The sequence below is a fragment of the Macaca nemestrina genome, chromosome 1 (genome assembly GCF_043159975.1).
Source record: "Macaca nemestrina isolate mMacNem1 chromosome 1, mMacNem.hap1, whole genome shotgun sequence".
Taxonomy (NCBI): Eukaryota; Metazoa; Chordata; class Mammalia; order Primates; family Cercopithecidae; genus Macaca; species Macaca nemestrina.
The window spans coordinates 144562822-144583279 of NC_092125.1; the positions used below are offsets into that span (position 1 = coordinate 144562822).

The following is a 20458-nucleotide window of genomic DNA, read 5'->3' on the forward strand; positions in this document are numbered from 1 at the left end:
TTTAGTAGAAGTAGCCAGTGAAGTCATTTGGGGCTGTAATTTTCTTGTGGTAGTTTTATGATTAATAATTGATATGGTTTAGCTCTGTGTCCCCAACCAAATCTCACCTTAAATTGTAATAATCCCCATGTGTCAAGGGCAGGACCAGGTGGAGATAATTGAATCACAGGGTGGTTTCTTCCACACTGTTCTCATGATAGTGAGTGAGTTCTCGTAAGATCTAATGGTTTCATAAGGGACTTCCCCATTTGCTCTGTTCTCATTCTCTCTCCAGCCTTATGCCATGATTGTAAGTTTCCTGAGGCCTCCCCAGCCATGTGGAACTCTGAGTCAATTAAACCTCTTTTCTTTACAAATTACCCAGTCTCAGGTATTTTACCATAGCAGCACAAAAATGGACGAATACGTAATTCAATCTCTTTACTTGTTACTTTTACTCAGATGAACTATTTCTTCTTGAGATAGCTTTGGTAGTTTGTGTCTTTCTAGGAATTTGCCTATTTTGCATAATTTAATTTGTGGACATACTGTTGTTCATAGTATTACCTTATAATCTTCTTTATTTCTGTAAGGTCAGTAGTGATGCCTCCTGTTTCATTTTCAGTTTTAGTTTTTTAAGTATTCTGTTGTTTTTCTGGATTGTTTCATTTTGTTTTGTTTCATTTTGGCCAGTCTAACTAAAAACTTTGTCGATTTTGTTGATCTTTTCTAAAAACAGCTTCTGGTTTTATCGACTTTCTCTACTTTTTTATTCTATTCTCTATTTCATTGGTTTCTACTCTGTTAATTTCCAAAACTTTTCATTTTCTTCTTTCTGCTTGCTTCAGATTTAGTTTTTTGTTTTTTTTTTTTAACCAGTGTCTGAAGGTAAAAGACTAGGTTATTGATTTGAGACCTATTATTTTTTAGTAATTGTTCTAGGCATTATGATATACATAACTTACCAAAGGATGCTTGAAATTTATGCTAAATTAATTCCTGTGAGATCCTGAATTATTATACTAATAACTCTATAACTATTGGCTCTTCCCTCTGTTGGTACTATTATTATTACATATATTAAATCTATATATGTTACAAATTCAATAATACACTGTTATGATTATTAAATCACAGTATTTTATGTCTTTTAAGGAAGCAGAAGGAAAAGGTATAAATTTATAGAGTTTTACATTTTTATTTTCTTACTTACAAGTTCTCCTTATTTCTAGAGGTTCAAATTAACATCTGCTATTGTTTCTTTATTCCAATATACCTTTGCTCCCACCTTTTCTCTTTGTGTCACTCTTGTTAAGTATAATACATTTCTATATGTTATAGGCCTTGAAATATACTTATATACATACTCTTTTATACAATAAAGTACTTATTTTTTAAAAATAAGTTATAAGGAGAAAGGAAAAAATATACATTTATGCTATCTTTTGTAATTACATAATTCCCTTACTATTTGTCCAGGTGGATTTGTATTACCATTTGAAAAGGTAACTTGCTTTCTGCTTGAAAATCTTCTTTTAGTATTGCTCATAGAGTAGACCAGCTAGCAATAACCTTTCTCAAGTATCAATGCTTGAATTTTTCCACATGTTGTTTCAACCAAAGTCGGTATTTTGGGGAATAGCTTCCAAGCCCTTTGATTTTATGAATGGCCTCTTTTCCTGGGCAAAACCTCTGAGCCATGGCCCCTTGTACTGGACAGGGATGGGAGCCTCTGGTCTTCTTTGCTTGTCTCTCCAAGCATGGAAACTCCACCCTACAAGTGAACCACAGTGAAGGGATCAGGAGGTGTTCTCAGGCTGAGAAGCCTGGGTTAAACCTTTTACTCTATGACTGGGGTGGGGGAGGTTGAAAGCCCTTGACATCTGGTCATGCTCACCAGGAATTTAGTTTCTACAACTTGGTGTTGGAGGGAATGAGAAATGCTCATAGACTGCCCCTCCTAATGGGATATTTTATCCCTGACGGGAAGATGAAAGAAGAGGGAACACAGGCTTCTTGGTCATATCCACCTGTAGTGGAACGTTTGACAATCTGCATTGAAGGTGGGGAAGAAGCAGGCTGTAGAACAAGTACCATGGACCCTTGCTATTGTTACCATAGTTGTAGGGGTCTTCTTGAATAGATGTTTTGTTGTTTGATATATGTTTTTAGGACAATTTGCAGGATTTCAAATGGTTCAAATGATTATGACAAAAGTAACAATGATATACTCTGAAAAAAATAAGTTAAAAGACTTTGGCGGGGCATGGTGGCTCATGCCTGTAATCCTAGCACTTTGGGAAGCTGAGGTGGGTGGATCACTTGAGGTCAGGAGTGTGAGACCAGCCTGGCCAACATGGTAAAACCCATTTCTACGAAAAAACACAGAAACCAACCAGGCATGGTGGCATGTGCCTGTAATCCCAGCTGCGTGGGAGGCTGAGGCAGGAGAATCACTGGAGGCGGAGGCTGCACTGAGCCAAGATTGCAACACTGCACTCCAGCCTCCAGCCTGGGGGACAGAGTGAGACTCCATCTCAAAAAAAAAAAAAAAAAAAAATACTTTAAAGTAGTTTTAATAATGACGAAGCTAAAGAGTTCAGGAAGAATAGGAAGAGTTTGAATAAAATTATTTCATAAAATATGATCAAGAGAGAACAATATATCTCATTTCATATATACCTAATGTATACTTTTTAATGTGTATGTAACTAACAAATAAATGCTCACAAGGGTTTTTTACAATTTCTTGTTTTTACTGTAAAATAGAGTTTATACCACCTATTCTGCATGTAAGTAGTCACGAATGAAAGAGACACATAACATATGAAACTCTTAGAAAACAATTTATGAAAAATCAAATTACAGTATACTAAATAAAAAGAGGAAAGTCATCTATAAATTAAATATTTTTACAATTATTCACTCACCAAACAAAGGCAGCACAGTAAGGTGGTTCAAGAAGAGGGTTTGCGATCAAGACTCCCTGGGTTCAGATTAGTTATAGTGCTATGAACTTAGACAACTGATAAAGTCTTTCTATGCCTTGGTTTCTAAAAATCATAGGGAAATACTTGTTAGGAGATTTAAGTAGCGTAATTCATGTAAACCAGTCAGCACTGAGCCTGGAACATGAGTACAATGCATGGAGCCCCCTCCTGACTCTGTGCTCGGCATTAAGTGCCAGGGACTAGGTGTTCATGAGAGTGTAAAACATGCCCTTTCCTCACTTATTGCACCTCTAAAAGAATAGGCAGCTCCATTGTGAATTGTCTCTTGTTATAGGAAATTATATCTAAAAATTAATGTGATGCCTCCTCATTCTACAACTCTCAAACAGATCTCTAATCTTGAGATACATTTCATTTTTTTCAATACCTAATGGACATGTTCTTAAAACAATAAATGGTCTCTAAGATCTCTTCCAACAAAAAACCTTGAAACTTCACTTTAAACCCTCCTACTAGCAGAATCCAGAAATTGCATTTATGGTTATTGAGTCAGTGCCTTGAAAGAAGTACTTTCAGTTTCACTAGGCTCTGAAGCCATTACAATTGTTGCTTAACTTCTAACTATTTGATCACTGAGGAAAATCCAGAAAGCTACATAACACTGGAGGGGTAAAATAAAAGTCCAGCGATCCAGTGAAAGAAAAGAGAAGTGACAGAAACAACTTTATCTTGACTGAAGAGAAAAGCACAGGTAAGAACTCCTATTGCTTCTTCTCCAGCTCTGAAGTGCCTCAGCTCAGGGACGGACGTGGAGCCTATAACATTGTGGCAAGGATGGGAAGGAATTTATAAAAGTCAGTTCGTTTTCTTAAAAATGACCAGGACCAAATTAGGCTGCAGCTGAGCCTGACGTGGGACACAGGTCAGATGAAATCCTGGTGTTATCAGAAGCAGCATGGCTCTAAGTGCCACTACGGCAGACAGGAACTAAACAGAGTTTGAAATGCACTAGGATAGTCTTTCTCTTTGTTGACATTGTCTGTGTTGACTAGGGACATAATTACATCTCCATTGTCAGTGATGGAGCTTGCTGAATCCTGCTCCTATGCAGCTAAGAAATGGAAAGAGCTACAAATGGGTTCTTTTCACCAGAAGGAAAGAACAGCAAAGGTAATGCAGAGTAAGCAGCCCACTGACAGGGTTATAGACAAAGGAAAAACTGAAACCCAGCACCAAAGAGGAGGAAGATTCATGAAAACAGCATTTGTTTCAGATTGCTTCTCTAGAAATAATCCAGGCTAAAGAGTTTCCTCTCCTTTCCTTCCTTTTTTTTTTTTTTTTTTTTTTTTTTTTTTTTTAAGAGAGAAAGAGAGAGAGAGAGAGAGAGAGGGCGGTGGCCTAGTTTTCCTATGCGGAATTTCCTCTGGAGAATTTACAGGAGAATTTCCTGTAATGCATCACTACTAAAGCCAGTATCTTTGCCGCCCTGCTAGTTTTTTTTGTATTTTTAGTAGAGACGGGGTTTCACCATGTTAGCCAGGATAGTCTCGATCTCCTGACCTCGTGATCCACCCACCTCGGCCTCCCAAAGTGCTGGGATTACAGGCTTGAGCCACCGCGCCCGGCCTATCTTTGCTTACTGTAACCTCTCCCATGCACTCAGACAACTCAGATCCCACCTTCCGGAAAGGCCTTCCCTGAATTCCTTGGCAAAACAATAGCCTCATTCATCACCTTGTCTGACAGCTCCCTTGTTGGCGCTTTCTCTTTCTCTCTCTCTCTCTCATCTTTCCAGCCCTTTGTCCTCCTCCTCCCCACTTCTGTTTCTCCTCTTCCCATTTCTCTTTCTCCTACTCTACAAAATGGAAAAACAGAACAAAACAGAAAACCTAAAGCTGCATTGCTGGAAATATATTTTCTTTTAACAACTTCCTATGTAGCTCTCTTTATGTACCTCCTGGTCTTTCAATCCTTATTTCATGGATTTTTTGTTTGTTTGTTTTGTTGTTGTTGTTTTGTGTGTGTGTGTGTGTGTGTGTGTGTGTGTGTGTGTGTGTGTGTGTATGTGTGTGTTTCTTAGGAACATTCAGTATTGGCAGTTTTGCATTTATACCCACACTAGAGGCTACCTTATTGTGACGCTAATGAAGCTTAAGTTTCAGGGCCCCTCTCTTGCATGTGCCCCTTCAAAGCCCTTGGAAAGGTCCCTAGGCATGTGTTTCACATGGTTATGTAGTTCTATAAAATTTGCAAAAGTATGTTACATTGGTTCCACTTCCAGAACGGCACTGTGAGAAGCTTTATGGATCTTCATTGCAGGGAAGTAAGCATAACCAGTTGAAAATGGAGGAAGGAACACATTTAAAAATCTCTGGAAATTGTCTTAAGGGCATACCTCAACCAATGAAAAATTTACTCATGGGGTTCTTTATTCACCATAAGAATTCATGAATAAACAAATCAATATTGAATTTCTTACATATAGCCAAGATGTAAAAAAAATTCTCTATGTCCTATTTTATCTTCTATTTATTGTCTAGTGTAAATTTTTTAATAAGAATCCAAGGGAAGGTTTTCCACAATAAGGTCGCAAGAGTAGTTGACTGTTGATAAGTTGCTGTCATACCAATATTTAATCTGATGATAATATTTCCATAATTTTTTAAAATGATACAGATTTTCCCTCATCTCTCTCACTGACACACACAAAACTTTTGGCCATCTTGCGGAATTTTGTGACTCTATCCTCTAAATGCAAAAGACTGGAAATTCTAATTCATTCCAACTCCTCCCTTGCAGAGAAGAGAACAACGCCCTGGACATGGCTCCAGAGATCCACATGACAGGCCCAATGTGCCTCATTGAGAACACTAATGGGGAACTGGTGGCGAATCCAGAAGCTCTGAAGATCCTGTCTGCCATTACACAGCCTGTGGTGGTGGTGGCAATTGTGGGCCTCTACCGCACAGGCAAATCCTACCTGATGAACAAGCTGGCTGGGAAGAATATCGGTGAGTGGCATGAGCAAAGCTCTGCAAAGTCCCTTCTGTCCCACCACACAGTCAGCATCCATTATGAGGATGTGAGGAGAGGAAGCTGGCGCTGGGAATGATAGGCTAACTTTCCATTCACAGTTGGGCTCCTTATCTTCACTCTTCTAGGGGTTAAGAGTCAGCTCGTGACTGTTCTGAAGGTAGTGAGTTATCTCAATTGATTGTTCACCATGAGTTACAGTTGAACTCCTTGTTCTACTCTTTCCCCTCACCCTTCTCACTACTGACTGCACTTGGCTAGTCTTTTTTTTTTTTTTTTTTTTTTTTCTTTTTCTTGAGACAAGGTCTTGCTCTGTCTCCCAGGCTGCAGTACAGTGGCAAGATCTCAGCTCACCACAGTCTTGACTTCCTGGGCTCAAGCAATCCTCTCACCTCAGCCTCCTGAGTAGGTAGGACTACAGGTGCATGCCACCACACCCGGCTAATTTTTGTTTTTTTTTTGTAGAAACAGGGTTTCACCATGTTGCCCATGCAAAGAACTTTTTAATCTTCCCCAAGAGAAACTCTGTGCCAATTAAACAAAAGGCCCAAAAACCCCCATCTCCTACCACAATTCTACATTCCATCTCTATTAATTTGACTACTCTAGGAATGTTATATAAGTGGAATTCATTCAATATTTGTCCTTTGGTGACTGGCTTATTCTAATTTACATAATGTCTTCAAGGTTCAGTGTGGTAGCATGTGTCAAAATTCTTCCTTTTTTTTTTTTGGCCGGGCGCGGTGGCTCAAGCCTGTAATCCCAGCACTTTGGGAGGCCGAGAAGGGTGGATCACGAGGTCAGGAGATCGAGACCATCCTGGCGAACACCGTGAAACCCCGTCTCTACTAAAAAATACAAAAAAAAAACTAGCGGGGCGAGGTGGCGGGCGCCTGTAGTCCCAGCTACTCGGGAGGCTGAGGCAGGAGAATGGCGTAAACCTGGGAGGCGGAGCTTGCAGTGAGCTGAGATCCGGCCACTGCACTCCAGCCCGGGCTACAGAGCGAGACTCCGCCTCAAAAAAAATAAATAAATAAAAATAAATTTTAAAAAATTCTTCCTTTTTGGCCAGGCACTTACGCCTGTAATCCCAGCACTTTGGGAGGCCAATGCAGGCAGATCACCTGAAGTCGGGAGTTCAAGACCAGCCTGACCAATGTGGAGAAACCCTATCTCTACTAAAAATACAAAATTAGCTGGGCATGGTGGCACATGCCTATAATCCCAGCTACTTGCGAGGCTGGGGCAGGAGAATCGCTTGAATCTGGGAGACAGAGGTTGTGGTAAGCCAAGATTGTGCCTTTGCACTCCAGCCTGGGCATAGAGTGAAATTCTGTCTCAAAAATAAAGAAAGAGAGAAAAAATTCTTCGTTTTCAAGGCTAAGTAACTGTATGTGTATACTAATTTATCTGTTCGCCTGTCAGTTGACACTTGGGTTGCTTCCACCTTTTGGCTATTATAAATAATGCTGATAGGATCATGGGTGTCTAAATATCTGTTCAAGTCCCTGCTTTCACTCCTTTTAGGTATACACCCAGAAGCGGAATTGCTGGCTCATATAGTCATTCCACGTTAAATTTTTTAAGGAATTGCCATATCATTTTCCACAGTGACTGCACCATTTAGCATTCCCAACCGAAATGCACAAGGGTTCTAATTTCTCTTCAAATTCACCAACATTTGTTATTTATTGTGGGATCTGGTCAACAGACTGCAATGCAATGGGGCTCTCTCTTTGTTCCCAGGTGGATCGGCAGGTTGAGAAATAATAAACACACACAAGATAGTGAAAGCTGGGTCCAGGGGGGTTACCACCTTCTGGTCCTGGGATGCCGCCAATGCACTGGATACGCCAGCATTTATCATTAAGTTTAGTGAGGGCGGGGGTAGGTTAGTGAGGGATTTAGGGCCATTTGATTACGAGGTGAGATGGTCACATGGGGATGTGATTTTTTTCTTTAACATAACATCTGTATGCAGAAGTACAATATACAGAGATAAGAATTTACAATATAGTGCGCACATCAGTAATTTCTAACAGAGCCTTAAAACAAAACACAGTCTTTCCATAACCTATGATTAGCAAGATAATAATCAGCAGTAACAGTTGCAGCAAAAGCTGGTTACAAACAATCCATAGAAACAAGATGTGAAGCTAGACAACTCATTAGACCAGAAATTCTCAGAAGGGAGTATGCCTTAACCCTAAAGAGGCCCAGAAGAGCCGTGGCAAGATGAGGGCGTTTATAGCCCCATCTTATCCATATGGACAGGCGCCCCTCATGCATCCATTTATAGGTTCTCCACAAGGGTCACATTCCATTCCCAGAGCTATGAACATCTGCTTTTCTGGGATAGGAATCTTGGTGATGTTAAACCTCCCTGACTGCACGTCCATTCATAGGCTCTCTGCAGAGGGAAGCACATCACGTGCTGTTGGCTCATTCTGGCAGTCCAACCTGGCATTGTCTTTACACAATCCTGCATGCAATTTTGTATTTACAATGATCAGGAGCATTTCATCTTTTATTCGGTAGCAATAGTTTCAGGGGGTCTCCCTACAGTTATTTTAATTTTTTTTTTTTTTTTTTTTTTTGAGACACAGTCTCACTCTGTCACCCAGGCTGGAGTACAGTGGCAAGATCCCAGCTCACAGCAACCTCCACCTCCTGGGTTCAAGCGATTCTCCTGCCTCAGTCTCCCAAGTAGCAGAGATTACAGGTGCCTGCTGCCATGCATGGTTCAGTTTTGTATTTTTAGTAGAAATGGGGTTTCTCCATGTTTGCCAGGCCAGTCTCAAACTCCTGACCTCAGGTAATCCACCTGCCTTGGTCTCCCAAAGTGCTGGGATTTTAGGCTTGAGCCACTGCGCCTGGCCCTTTTCAATTTTTTTGATAGTCACCATACTAATGGATGTGAAGTAGTATCTCACTATGGTTTTAATTTGCATTTCCCTAACAACTAGTAATGTTGAACATCTTTTCAGGTGCTTATTGGCCGTTCTTTAGAGAAATGTCAATTCAAGTTCTTTGTTTACTTTTTAATCTGTTTGTGTTGCATTGTAGGAATTCTTTATATTTGCTAGATATCAATTCCTTATCAGATACATGTTTAGCAAATGTTTTCTTCCATTCCATGTGTTGCCTTTTTTATGCTGTTGATAGTGTCATTTGATACACAGGAGTTTTTAATTTTGATGAAGTCAAAGTTATCTGTTTTTTCCTTTCACTGTCTGTTTTTTCCCATTTGTTTTCTCCCATGAGTTTTATAGTTTTAGCTCTAATGGTTAGTTCTTTGATCCATTTTGAGTTACTTTTTGGATTGTGTAAGCTAACAGTCCAACTTTTTTTTTTGTTTTTTGTTTTTTTTTGGCATGTGAGCATGTGAATACCCAGTTTTCCCAATGTCATTTGTTGTAGAGACTCCTCTTTCTGCACTGAATGATCTTAGCACCCATGTTGAAAATTATTTGACTATAGATATGAGAGTTCATTTCTAGGTTCTCTACTCCATTGGTTGATAATAGTGTTTAAGCCAATACCAAACTGTGCTGATTATCCTGGTTTTATAGTAAGTTTCAGAACTCAGAAACTGTGAGCCTCTGACTTTCTTCTTTCTTTTTGAGATTATTTTGACAATTTGGAGAACTCTTGAAATTTCATATGAAAGTTAGTGTGGATATTTTTTATATTTTTATTTATTAAAAAAGTCATTGGAATTTTGATAGGGATTGCATTGAATCTGTATGTCACTTTTACAGGATGTCTTTCTAATTATTTATCTCTTGCTTAATTTCTTTTAAGAATGTTTGGCCAAGTGCAGTGGTTCACACCTGTAATCCCAGCACTTTGGGAGGCTGAGACCAGCAGATCACTTGAGCTCAAGAATTTGAGACCAACCTGGACAACACGATGAAACCCCATCTCTACAAAATATACAAAAATTAGACAGGACTAGTGGCACATGCCTGTAGTCTCAGCTACTGGGAGGCTGAGGTGGCAAGATTGCTTGAGCCTTGGAGGTCAAGGCTACAGTGAGCAGTGATCACAGTCCAGCCTGGATGACACAGTGACACTCTGTATCAAAAAAAGAGTTTTGTAATTTTCATTATACAAGTCATTGCCCTCTATGGTTAAGTTTTTTGGGTTGGTTTGTTTGTTTGTTTGTTTTGTGACAGAGTCTCACTCTGTCGCCAGGCTGGAGTGCCGTGGAGCAATCTCAGCTCACTGCAACCTCCGCCTCCTGGGTTCAGGCAATTCTCATGCCTCAGGCACCCGAGTAGGTGGGATTACAGGCGCCCACCACCACACCCAGCTAACTTTTTTTTGTATTTTTAGTAGAGATAGGGTTTCACCACGTTGGCCAGATGGTTTCGATCTCCTGACCTTGTGATCCACCCACCTTGGCCTCCCAAAGTGCTAGGATTACAAGCGTGAGCCACTGTGCCCGGTCAATTTTATTCTTAAGTAGTTTGCCCTTTTGGTGGTATGTTTAATGGGATTGCTTTCAGAATTTCCTTTTTGGATTGTTCATTGCTACTGTATAGAAATGCAGCTGATTTCTACATGTTAATTTTGTATGCTGCAACTTTGCTGAATTCTTTTTATTAGTTCTAACAGTTCTGTGTAATATTTAACGTTTTCTACAGAGATCATATCATCAATGAATACAGATTATTTTACATCTTCCTTTCCAATTTAGATGCTTTCTGTTTCCTTTTCTCACCTAATTATGCTGGATAGGACCTTTAGTACTTTGTGGAAAAGAAGTGGCAAAAGTGGGCATCCTTTCCTTGTTCCCATATTAGAGGAAAATTTTCAGTCTTCACCATTGAGTATGAAGTGGGCTATGAATTTTTCATATATGTCCTTTATATTTTTATATTGTTGAGGTAATTTTTTTCTATTTCCCTACCCTTCTTCTTTTTTTTTTTTTTTTTTTTTTTTTTTAAAGACAGAGTCTTGCTCTGTTGCCCACGCTGGAGTGCAGTGGTGCTATCTCGGCTCACTGCAACCTCCACCTCCTGGGTTCAAGTGATTCTCCTGCCTCAGTTTTTTTCTATTTCTAACTTGTTGATTGTTTTTATCACGAAAGGTCCTGAATCCATTTATATACTGGATATTCAAATTTTTCTATTTTTCTGATTATAAGTAAGGTAAGTACGGATTGTGGTTTTGGTTATCTCTCTTAACATTAATTATGATGCTACATTTGCCTCAATTTCCAGAAGTACCTGCTATTAAACCTCCAGCCCTTCTTATTCCATCTCTTCTTTACAGGCTTCTCTCTGGGCTCCACAGTGGAATCTCACACCAAAGGAATCTGGATGTGGTGTGTGCCTCACCCCAAGAAGCCAGAACACACCCTAGTCCTGCTTGACACTGAGGGCCTGGGAGATGTAAAGAAGGTAAGGGTCAAAGATTCAATTTTGGAATAAGCCTCTCCTCTCTGAATATTTTAAGCACCATTTAGTTTTTTCTTAAAGAAGTATTTGCATTTAACTATAATTTGTCTTTTCATTTCCGTGTACATGTCATAAGGCCAAACTTAGCAAAAAAAAAGTTCATAAGACAGAATCCTAGAAGAGCATGTTGGTCAACACACAGTATTCTACTAACTGTAGGTTGTAAGCTATGTGAGTTAACACAGATGCATGAAGAGAGCACAAATAAATCCAATGTCTTGAGTCCTATCCTGCAGAGAACTTATAATTCAGTAGCCTGAGCAAATTTAAATTATACTTCAGGCCTTAGAATGCCCACCAACCTTGAATGTTTATTTTGCAATTATCTGCCAATGATCATAAGAGGACCTAGTGAGAATCAGCTGAGTAACAATTATTTTGTTTGAATTTGGGTTCTTTTCCTGGGTCATTAGTCTTAAAAGAAAACTCTAACTTATGATATACTTATACTACTGTTACTCTGGAAAGAGCTGTGACGATGAAACTTGTTCCTGACTCCAGTGTGTCTTGACTTCCAGGGTGACAACCAGAATGACTCCTGGATCTTCGCCCTGGCCATCCTCCTGAGCAGCACCTTCGTGTACAATAGCATGGGAACCATCAACCAGCAGGCCATGGACCAACTGCAGTATCCTTTGTGACCCAGAACAGCACCAAGGTCAGAGGGGACACCTGTATTCATAAACCAGCTGCCTGACTGAATCCTCATGAATCAAGCTCAAGAGGAGAAAACAAAAAATAATGCAAGTACGAGGAGCGATCCCATGTGTCCACTTTAGAAATGACACTTAGGTTAGGAGCAAAGGAAAATGGAAAGTTTGGGAATGTGTTGAACTAATATGGGATGAGGTCCCTGTTCATTTTGTCACATTTCCTTAGTTAGCTACTCAGCTATGTGACAGAGCTGACACATCGAATCCGATCAAAATCCTCACCTGATGAGAATGAGAATGAGGATTCAGCTGACTTTGTGAGCTTCTTCCCAGACTTTGTGTGGACACTGAGAGATTTCTCCCTGGACTTAGAAGCAGATGGACAACCCATCACAGCAGATGAGTACCTGGAGTATTCCCTGAAGCTAACACAAGGTAACAGGGACGTACCATTGATAAATGAGGATGACAAAACACTGGAAATTATCATTTTTTAGTTTACTATTGATAGTTTTCTCACATTTATAGTTTTCTATATCTCTAGCTTGCTATTCTTAAGAATTAATGCTTGCTATTAGCAATCGAAAAGGTTTTTTGAAAAAAGGAAAAAAGGAATGAATGCTTGCTGAATATCTAAATTAATAGATTAGATTTTAAATTATATTCTCCCGTGTTCTAAAATAAGTTTCTTTTTCTTTCATTTTCCCCTATTGTATAATTTAGGTAAATTTTATCACCTTATGTAGGGTTTGTGATTCTGTATTTACCCATAAAATATGAAGGCAATGGATATTTATTTAAAGAACATAGATTAAACATGAACAGTGTACTAGTCCAAATGTTGGCAAACTGCAGCCTAAGACAAATGATGGCCAATTCTGCCTGCCAGCTGTCTTTCTAAATGAGGTTTTTTGGGAAGAATGCTCTGCCCATTCATTTACATATTGTCTAAAGCTGTTGTCACGCTCCAATAACAGAGTTGAGTACTTGGAAAAGAGACCACCTAGCCTGCAGAGCCTAAAATACTTACTATTTGACCCTTTATAGAAACACTTATATTAGGCAAATTTCTTTATTATGTTTTTCTAGGTACCAGTGAAAAAGATAAAAATTTTAATCTGCCCCGACTCTGTATCCGGAAGTTCTTCCCAAAGAAGAAATGCTTTGTCTTTGATCACCCCGTTCACTGCAAGAAGCTTGCCCAGCTCGAGAAACTACATGATGAAGAGCTGGACCCCGAATTTGTGCAACAAGTAGCAGACTTTTGTTCCTACATCTTTAGCAATTCCAAAACTAAAACTCTTTCAGGAGGCATCAAGGTCAACGGGCCTCGTAAGTCCCCTTCCTAGTACTTCTGCTCATTGTTAAAACTAAAGGATGGCCAGGCATGATGGCTCACACCTGTAATATCAGCACTATGGGAGGCCGAGGAGGGCAGATCACTTGAGGCCAGGAGTTTGAGACCAACCTAGCCCACATGGCAAAACCATGTTTCTACTAAACATACAAAAGAAATTAGACAGGCATGGTGGCACATGCCTGTAATCCCAGCTACTTGGGAGGCTGAGGCAGGAGAATTGCTTGAACCTGGGAGGCAGAGGTTGCAGTGAGATGAGATCACGCCACTGCACTCCAGCATGGGTGACAGAGGAAAAAAAAATATGAAAGGAGCATGGAATAACTCCACCTAGTTTTAGCATTGAAAAATCCCAATCTACTGCTACATTTGTGTTAAACTCTAGATGACACCAACATTTCTAATAGATTTTGTTGGTCAACTTTCTTGGTGGGATAGGATAGGAAAAGCAAAGGAAAAAAGTTTTATTACTGAAAATTGCCACAGTAAACTGGGCCTGTACTGTACAGTAGCCATTAGACAAGTGGGACTATCTAAATGTAAATGTAAATCAATTAATATAAGGAAAAATTAATATCAATTCACATGGCTATATTTCAGGGGCTTATATTTACATGTTCTTAGTGGCTAGCTTACTGAACAGCACATACAGAACACTTCCATCATTACAGAAAGTTTACTTTGACAATGCTGTGCTAAAATAAACCAAATGGAGGACTCCTTTTGACTAGGAGAGTATCATTTGTTCCATAAGTATTGATCAAATGCTACTGTGAATAGGCTGAGGATACAGTCATAAATGAAATAGCTATGCGTTCCTTTTCTGATGGTGCTTGGGGCTGAAATGGATGCAAACATTCAACTAACACAGGCCTATGTCATTTAGAACAAGGATTCTCAAATGTCAGTATGCATACATATCATCTGGGGATCTTACCCAAAGAGAAAAGTCTAATTCAGTAGATCTGGGACAGAGGCTGACAATAGGCATTTCCAGCAAGCTTCCAGTTGATTCTGAGGACCTTGATGCTGTGAGGAAAACAGGTGGAAATTGACGTGTTCAGAATTACACAGAATACAGAATTTTCTTTAGTACAAGAAACATTATCGTTTGTTCTCTATATGTAGGTCTAGAAAGCCTGGTGCTGACCTATATTGATGCTATCAGCAGTGGGGATCTGCCCTGCATGGAGAACGCAATCCTGGCCTTGGCCCAGATAGAGAACTCAGTTGCAGTGCAAAAAGCCATTGCTCACTACGACCAGCAGATGGGCCAGAAAGTGCAGCTGCCCACGGAAACCCTCCAGGAGCTGCTAGACATGCACAGAGTCAGTGAGAGGGAGGCCACTGAAGTATTTATGAAGAACTCTTTCAAGGATGTGGACCATCTGTTTCAAAAGAAATTAGCGGTAATTTTTCTGTCACGTTTACATGAATTTAGATTTTGGAAGGTAAAGTACTACTAAGAAATGAAATTGTTATTTATTTTGAGAGAAATAATTATTCTAGATTTTAAAATGGTGACAACTAGCTCTTGGTAATCATAATAATCAGAAAAAAACAATTTTATGACTTCAGACTCAAAGTTTAAAAACATTGCTTATCAATAAAGGGTCTTCCCTTTATTAAATTCATGTAACTGACAATCAGAGCTTCTAATCAAATTACATGCCCACTCTTCTCAGACTGATTTGATATTCTAGCCAAATGCAAAGAAAATTTTCTTCTTAGTTATCTTGAGCAGGGTTCTGTTCAACCACATTTATTCCATATGAAATCATTAGTCCAATATGCAAAAGCAGAGTTTTCCTCTAACAGTTGACATAAAGCTGTCAATCTCAGCCCTGAATCTCACCTCCAAAAAGAAAGCGACTTCAGTAGAAAGTGGGGTCAGGAGGAAGAGTGTGCTCCTGCTGAGGAGTCTGTCAGTTTCTCCAGAGTCATTGACTTTTTATTTTCAGAAGTCTTTCCCAAAATTCTGAGGTCAAGCTCACATCCTTTTCCCTGTTATTCTTTTTACTTCGTGCTTTTACATTAAAGGTCCAGCTAGTAAAAAAGCGGGATGACTTTTGTAAACAGAATCAGGAAGTATCATCAGATCGTTGCTCAGCTTTACTTCAGGACATTTTCAGCCCTCTAGAAGAGGAAGTGAAGATGGGAATTTATTCGAAACCAGGGGGCTATCGTCTCTTTATTCAGAAGCTACAAGACCTGAAGAAAAAGTACCATGAGGAACCAAGGAAGGGGATACAGGTAACCAAGATTCATCTGTCAATTATGGAAATCTGCTGACCTGCCTCCTACAAACACTAAGGTGACCAAGTCTCGTTGCACACAGGTGTGCTTTTTTGTCTGTATAACATTCATGCTTTCATTCAATAACATATGCAGGGAGACTGTTACACCAGATATGTCCCAGGTGCTCATCAAAGGAAGTGCAGTCAGCGGGTGCAGTGGCTCAAGCCTGTAATCCTAACACTTTGGGGGGCAGAGGCAGGCAGATTGCTTGAGCTCAGGAGTTTAAGACCAGCCTGAGCAACATGGCGAAACCTGTCTCTCGTAAGAATATAAAAATTAGCCGGGCACTGTGGCACATGCCTGTAGTCCCAGCTACTCAGAAGGTTGAGGCAGGAGAATTGCTTGGGCCTGGGAGGTTCAGTGAACCAAGACTGCACCATAGCACTCTAGCCTGGGCAACAGAGCCAGACTCTTTCTTTCAAAAATTAGTTAATTAGGCCGGGCACAGTGACTCATGCCTGTAATCCCAGCACTTTGAGAGGCCGAGGCAGGCAGATTATGAGGTCAAGAGATCAAGACCATCCTGCCCAACATGGTGAAACCCCATCTCTACTAAAAATACAAAAATTAGCTGAGCGTGGTGGCGGGTGCTTGTAATTCCAGCTACTTGGGAGGCTGAGGCAGGAGAATCACTTGAACCCAGGAGGCGGAGGTTGCAGTGAGCTGAGATCGTGCCACTGCACTCCAGCCTGGCAACAGAGCAAGATTCTGTCTCAAAAAAAAAAGGTAGTTACTTAATTAGAGAGTGTAGTCAATTAACTATTGAGTTATAAATTCAATTATCAGATTAACCACCAAGTTGTTGTCATGATCATTACAGCTGAATTTTTTTCTGTTCCAAGAGACAAAAACCCAATGATGGTTGCTTAAAAAAAAATTGGTAATTCATCGTTTTAGGTTTCAAACTGGATTTAAAGGACATCTGGATCCAAGATTTCAAATAATGTCATGATCTGTCTCTCTGCCTGATGTCCTCCCTGCATCCCCACAATTCTCTCCCTCTCTTCCTCCCTCTATCTGAATCACTCTGACTTGCTCTCTCAAGGAGGGCTTCATTCTCCAGTCAGCTCAGCCCATATGGAACCACAGCATTAAATTTAGAGCCCTCAATTTGAAAAGAACAGGGAATCTTATTTCCCAGTATCTATATCATCCTCCTAAATAAGATTCTGCTAAGTAAGGTCATCTGATTGGCCAGTTTGGAGCATGTATCTGGCCCTGTGATAGGGAATCTTGACCACCAGGCACACCAAGAGGAAGAATTCTCAGAAGAAAAGATGGTTGACAGACGAACAGGAACACCTGCTTACAGCCATTTCCTACTTCTCACTCTGTGTTCTCTGGGTCCTAAGGCTGAAGAGATTCTGCAGACATACTTGAAATCCAAGGAGTCTGTGACTGATGCAATTCTACAGACAGACAAGATTCTCACAAAAAAGGAAAAGGAGATTGAAGGTGAGGAGCAAGTCAAAGGATCAGCTTATCCTAAAGCTTTTCAAATTTTAAATAATTTGACTGGATAAACCTAACTTCCATAAACTAAAGCAAGACGTGTCTTACTTATTGAGGTCATCTCTGAGTAGGTCATATGCAGTCAGCAGCAACAATGGCAAGTAAGTTTATAACAAAGAATGAGGTAATAAGATAACCCCACACAAACTTTTTTTCTTCCTTTTCCTCCACAGTGGAACATGCAAAAGCTGAATCTGCACAGGCTTCAGCAAAAATGGTGGAGGAAATGCAAATAATGTATCAGCAGATGATGGAAGAGAAAGAGAAGAGTTATCAGGAACATGTGAAACAACTGACTGAGAAGATAGAGAGGGAGAGGGCCCAGTTGCTGGAAGAGCAAGAGAGGACCCTCACTAGTAAACTTCAGGTATCCAAATGCATCACCTTGTTGTTTGTTTTTCTGTTTTCTGTCTGTTCTTCCTGATCACAAACTTAGTATAGCAGAGAGAACATAAAGCCCAGGGGAAGGATTCTGCTTGCTCACTTGTACCTTCTTGTTTCTGTCTATCTGACTTGAAGTGGCCACTGCCTACATGTGGTCACTAAAACTTTATTTGCAGCATGTCACATTCAGTCCTTTTTTAGTATATCCTTCCACTTATGACTCTCATATACTAGGCATCATAAAAATGCCTTATCTATATCTCTTGCTTAATACCATATGAAGTGAGAACTTCATCCCAATTACTTAGGAGAGGAAACAGAGGTTCAGAAAATATTAAATAACTTTTATAGTGTCACACAGCTAGTAAATATCTGACCCATCTTCATCACTTCATGGAATCCACAGTAATATTTTTTCTATCCCATCTAGTATGACTTTGGCTCTAAGATAACTTTTATGAGCAGAAGGACTCCCTAACCCTCACACCTGTAGGGCAGTCTACCACTCCTGTCTGTTTTCTGTGCCCTACTCACAGCTTGTGTTGAGTTGGGAGCTATGTGCAGAAATTATATATGTTAAGTCTGGCACTTGGATTTCCTTGCCTATCTTCTGCTACCCCTGCCAACAGGGAGTAGAGACTTAGACCAAATTTCCTGATCTAAGATTCATATACCTCATCAGATTTTGAGAGTACCTTATTTCTGTATTATGTGTATATATAATAATATGTATGTAAGCAGGTGTTTTAAAAAGTCTATAATGCATAGGGAAGACTTGAAGTCAAATATATTAAGATTGACCACAAAGGTTTTGTAATAGGGGGAAAAAAGCAAGAACTCTTTTGGCTATAGAAAACCCAGGAATGCATGTGGAAACTAGATAGCTTATAGAGATTTACTTAATGTTACACTTATTTAGTCTCCATTTGTCCCTTTTTAGGAACAGGCCCGACTACTGAAGGAGAGATGCCAAGGTGAAAGTACCCAACTTCAAAATGAGATACAAAAGCTACAGAAGACCCTGGAAAAAAAAACCAAGAGATATATGTCCCATAAGCTAAAGATCTAAACAACAGAGCTTTTCTGTCACCCTGACCCAAGGCATAACTGAAACAATTTTAGAATTTGGGACAAGTGTCACTATATTTGATAATAATTAGATCTTTTTTTTTTTTTTCTCTCTTGAAAAGTTTATTAACATAAGTAACAATAAATCATTCAACTTTTCGGTCTTCAGGAAGTTTCAGTTTTAAGGATTAATTTCGGAAGTCCTCATGTAAACAAATCAGGCATGAATAAAGCCCTTATAATGAACTTTTCAAATAAATTTTTAAAATATCTTTTTTCTTGGGATAACAATAAGAGTATTAAACATGATAGTACTAACTTTTCTTATTTTTATTAAAATTAGCTCTTCAAGATTGTTATTAACAAATCTTGATTTTTATTACTGTGCTAGGGCAAGATTTTAATCACTAAGTTCTTCCTCATCACTGAAATATGTGCTTTTCTTTATCCTTGGGCGTCTTGAATCATCTGATGTTGAGGGGCCTCCTGAACTGGGTTTCCATTTTTTTTGTTCTTCTTCAATTTTGGCTTGCTGGAATGCTATGGCCTGACTGAGGCTGTCAAGAGCAGGATCCTCCCCTTCATCTTCACTTTCTTCTACTTCCTCAATTTCTTCTTCTGGTTCAGGAGCTTTCTTTTTTTTCTTTTTTTCTTTCTTCTTTGGAGGCTCATGTTCTCCAAGCATATTTTTCGGACAGGCGTAACTTAAGTGTCCACTTTCCCCACATTCATAACACTTAGATTTATCAAAGTAGTTTCGCCTTCGGATGAACTCAGCTGCTCTTCCATTGTCAATAGCAATGCTTGCTTTTATCACTCTGCCAAATAACTGTTTGTTGTTTATTGCCCTGGTACAGTTTTGTGCAGAGTCTTTATCCAAAAATAAAATAAATGTAACCCCTTTACTCTTCCTGGTATCTTTATCTTTCATTATGGTAACCTTTACAACTTTGCCGTACTTGGAAAATATCCGGTACAAGTCATTGTTTGTCAGGGAAAAGGGCAAGTTGGATACATACACTGTGCTCTTACTTGGAGCCAATCCACCACTCATTTCTTCACGTGGGTTGGGCCTGGGAGACCAGAAGAGTGCGAGCCCTCAGCTCAGCTGGGGCTCAACCCCGACTCTTCGTAGCCGCTCGCAGCGGCCTTGGCATCACAAGTCCTGGGAGGGGTCAGGCGCGGGGACCAGATGGTAGCAGCCACGGTGCCTCTTCCCGGTTGTTTCAGATCCGGGCCCCGAAGGCAATAATCTTGCATCATAACACTAAAAGTTTACAAGAACATGCAGTTCAATTATCAAAACTATGTTTTTTCCTTAAAAAGATTGTAAATTGTGCAACAAAGATTGCATTTACCTCCGTACCAACAGAGGAGGGGTCATGAGTTGCTGCCATTCAGAAGTTTATTCTTCCAGATGACCAGTGGATACTGAGGAAAGTCTTAGGTAAAAATCTTGGGACATATTTGGGCACTGGTTTGGCTAAGTGTACAATGGGTCCCAATATCAGAAACAACCATCCAAGCTTACTAGGGAAGACAGTGTACAGTTTTCCATTATATCAAGGCTACAAGGTCTATAAGCAATAATGTGATTTCTGGACATTGCCCAGGGATAATTCTCACTGACAGATCTCAAGCTAAAGCAAACCACCTTATACAAAAATCTAGAATCTTATATTTTCCATAGGAAGGTAGAAGAAATCATTAGCATTGAGTAGGAATTGAATCATAAACAAATGGGCTAATGAAGAAATA

General features: G+C 39.7%; 2 protein-coding genes across 7 annotated transcripts in view; one reads left to right on the top strand and one right to left on the bottom strand.

The window, feature by feature from the left end:
- The window catches only part of LOC105482812 (zinc finger CCHC-type and RNA-binding motif-containing protein 1), a 111775-nt gene that overhangs the window by 63608 nt on the left and 27709 nt on the right, over positions 1-20458 (bottom strand). The window contains exons 3-4 of one of the 6 annotated variants that reach the window (XR_011616034.1): positions 15294-15574; positions 14376-14467 (exon numbers count right to left, since the gene is read on the bottom strand). The exons of 2 other annotated variants lie outside the window; for them this stretch is intronic. Coding sequence is in view for 2 of the 4 variants with exons in the window: in XM_071083583.1 (XP_070939684.1) it covers positions 19101-19754 (654 nt within the window). In the remaining 2 variants the exon portion in view is untranslated. Of the gene's footprint in view, positions 1-8647; positions 14468-15293; positions 19949-20458 lie in introns of those variants that run through there. 3 more of the 6 variants (XM_071083583.1, XM_071083547.1, XR_011616020.1) reach the window with 3 other exon arrangements.
- On the top strand, positions 3434-19605 carry LOC105482811 (guanylate-binding protein 3). Its single transcript, XM_011743158.2, has 11 exons — positions 3434-3681; positions 5730-5941; positions 11244-11371; positions 11947-12056; positions 12320-12516; positions 13171-13413; positions 14567-14847; positions 15479-15691; positions 17089-17191; positions 17422-17615; positions 18573-19605. Exons 2-11 carry the CDS (start codon positions 5752-5754, stop codon positions 18699-18701), a joined length of 1788 nt encoding a protein of 595 aa, XP_011741460.2. The 5' UTR covers positions 3434-3681; positions 5730-5751; the 3' UTR covers positions 18702-19605.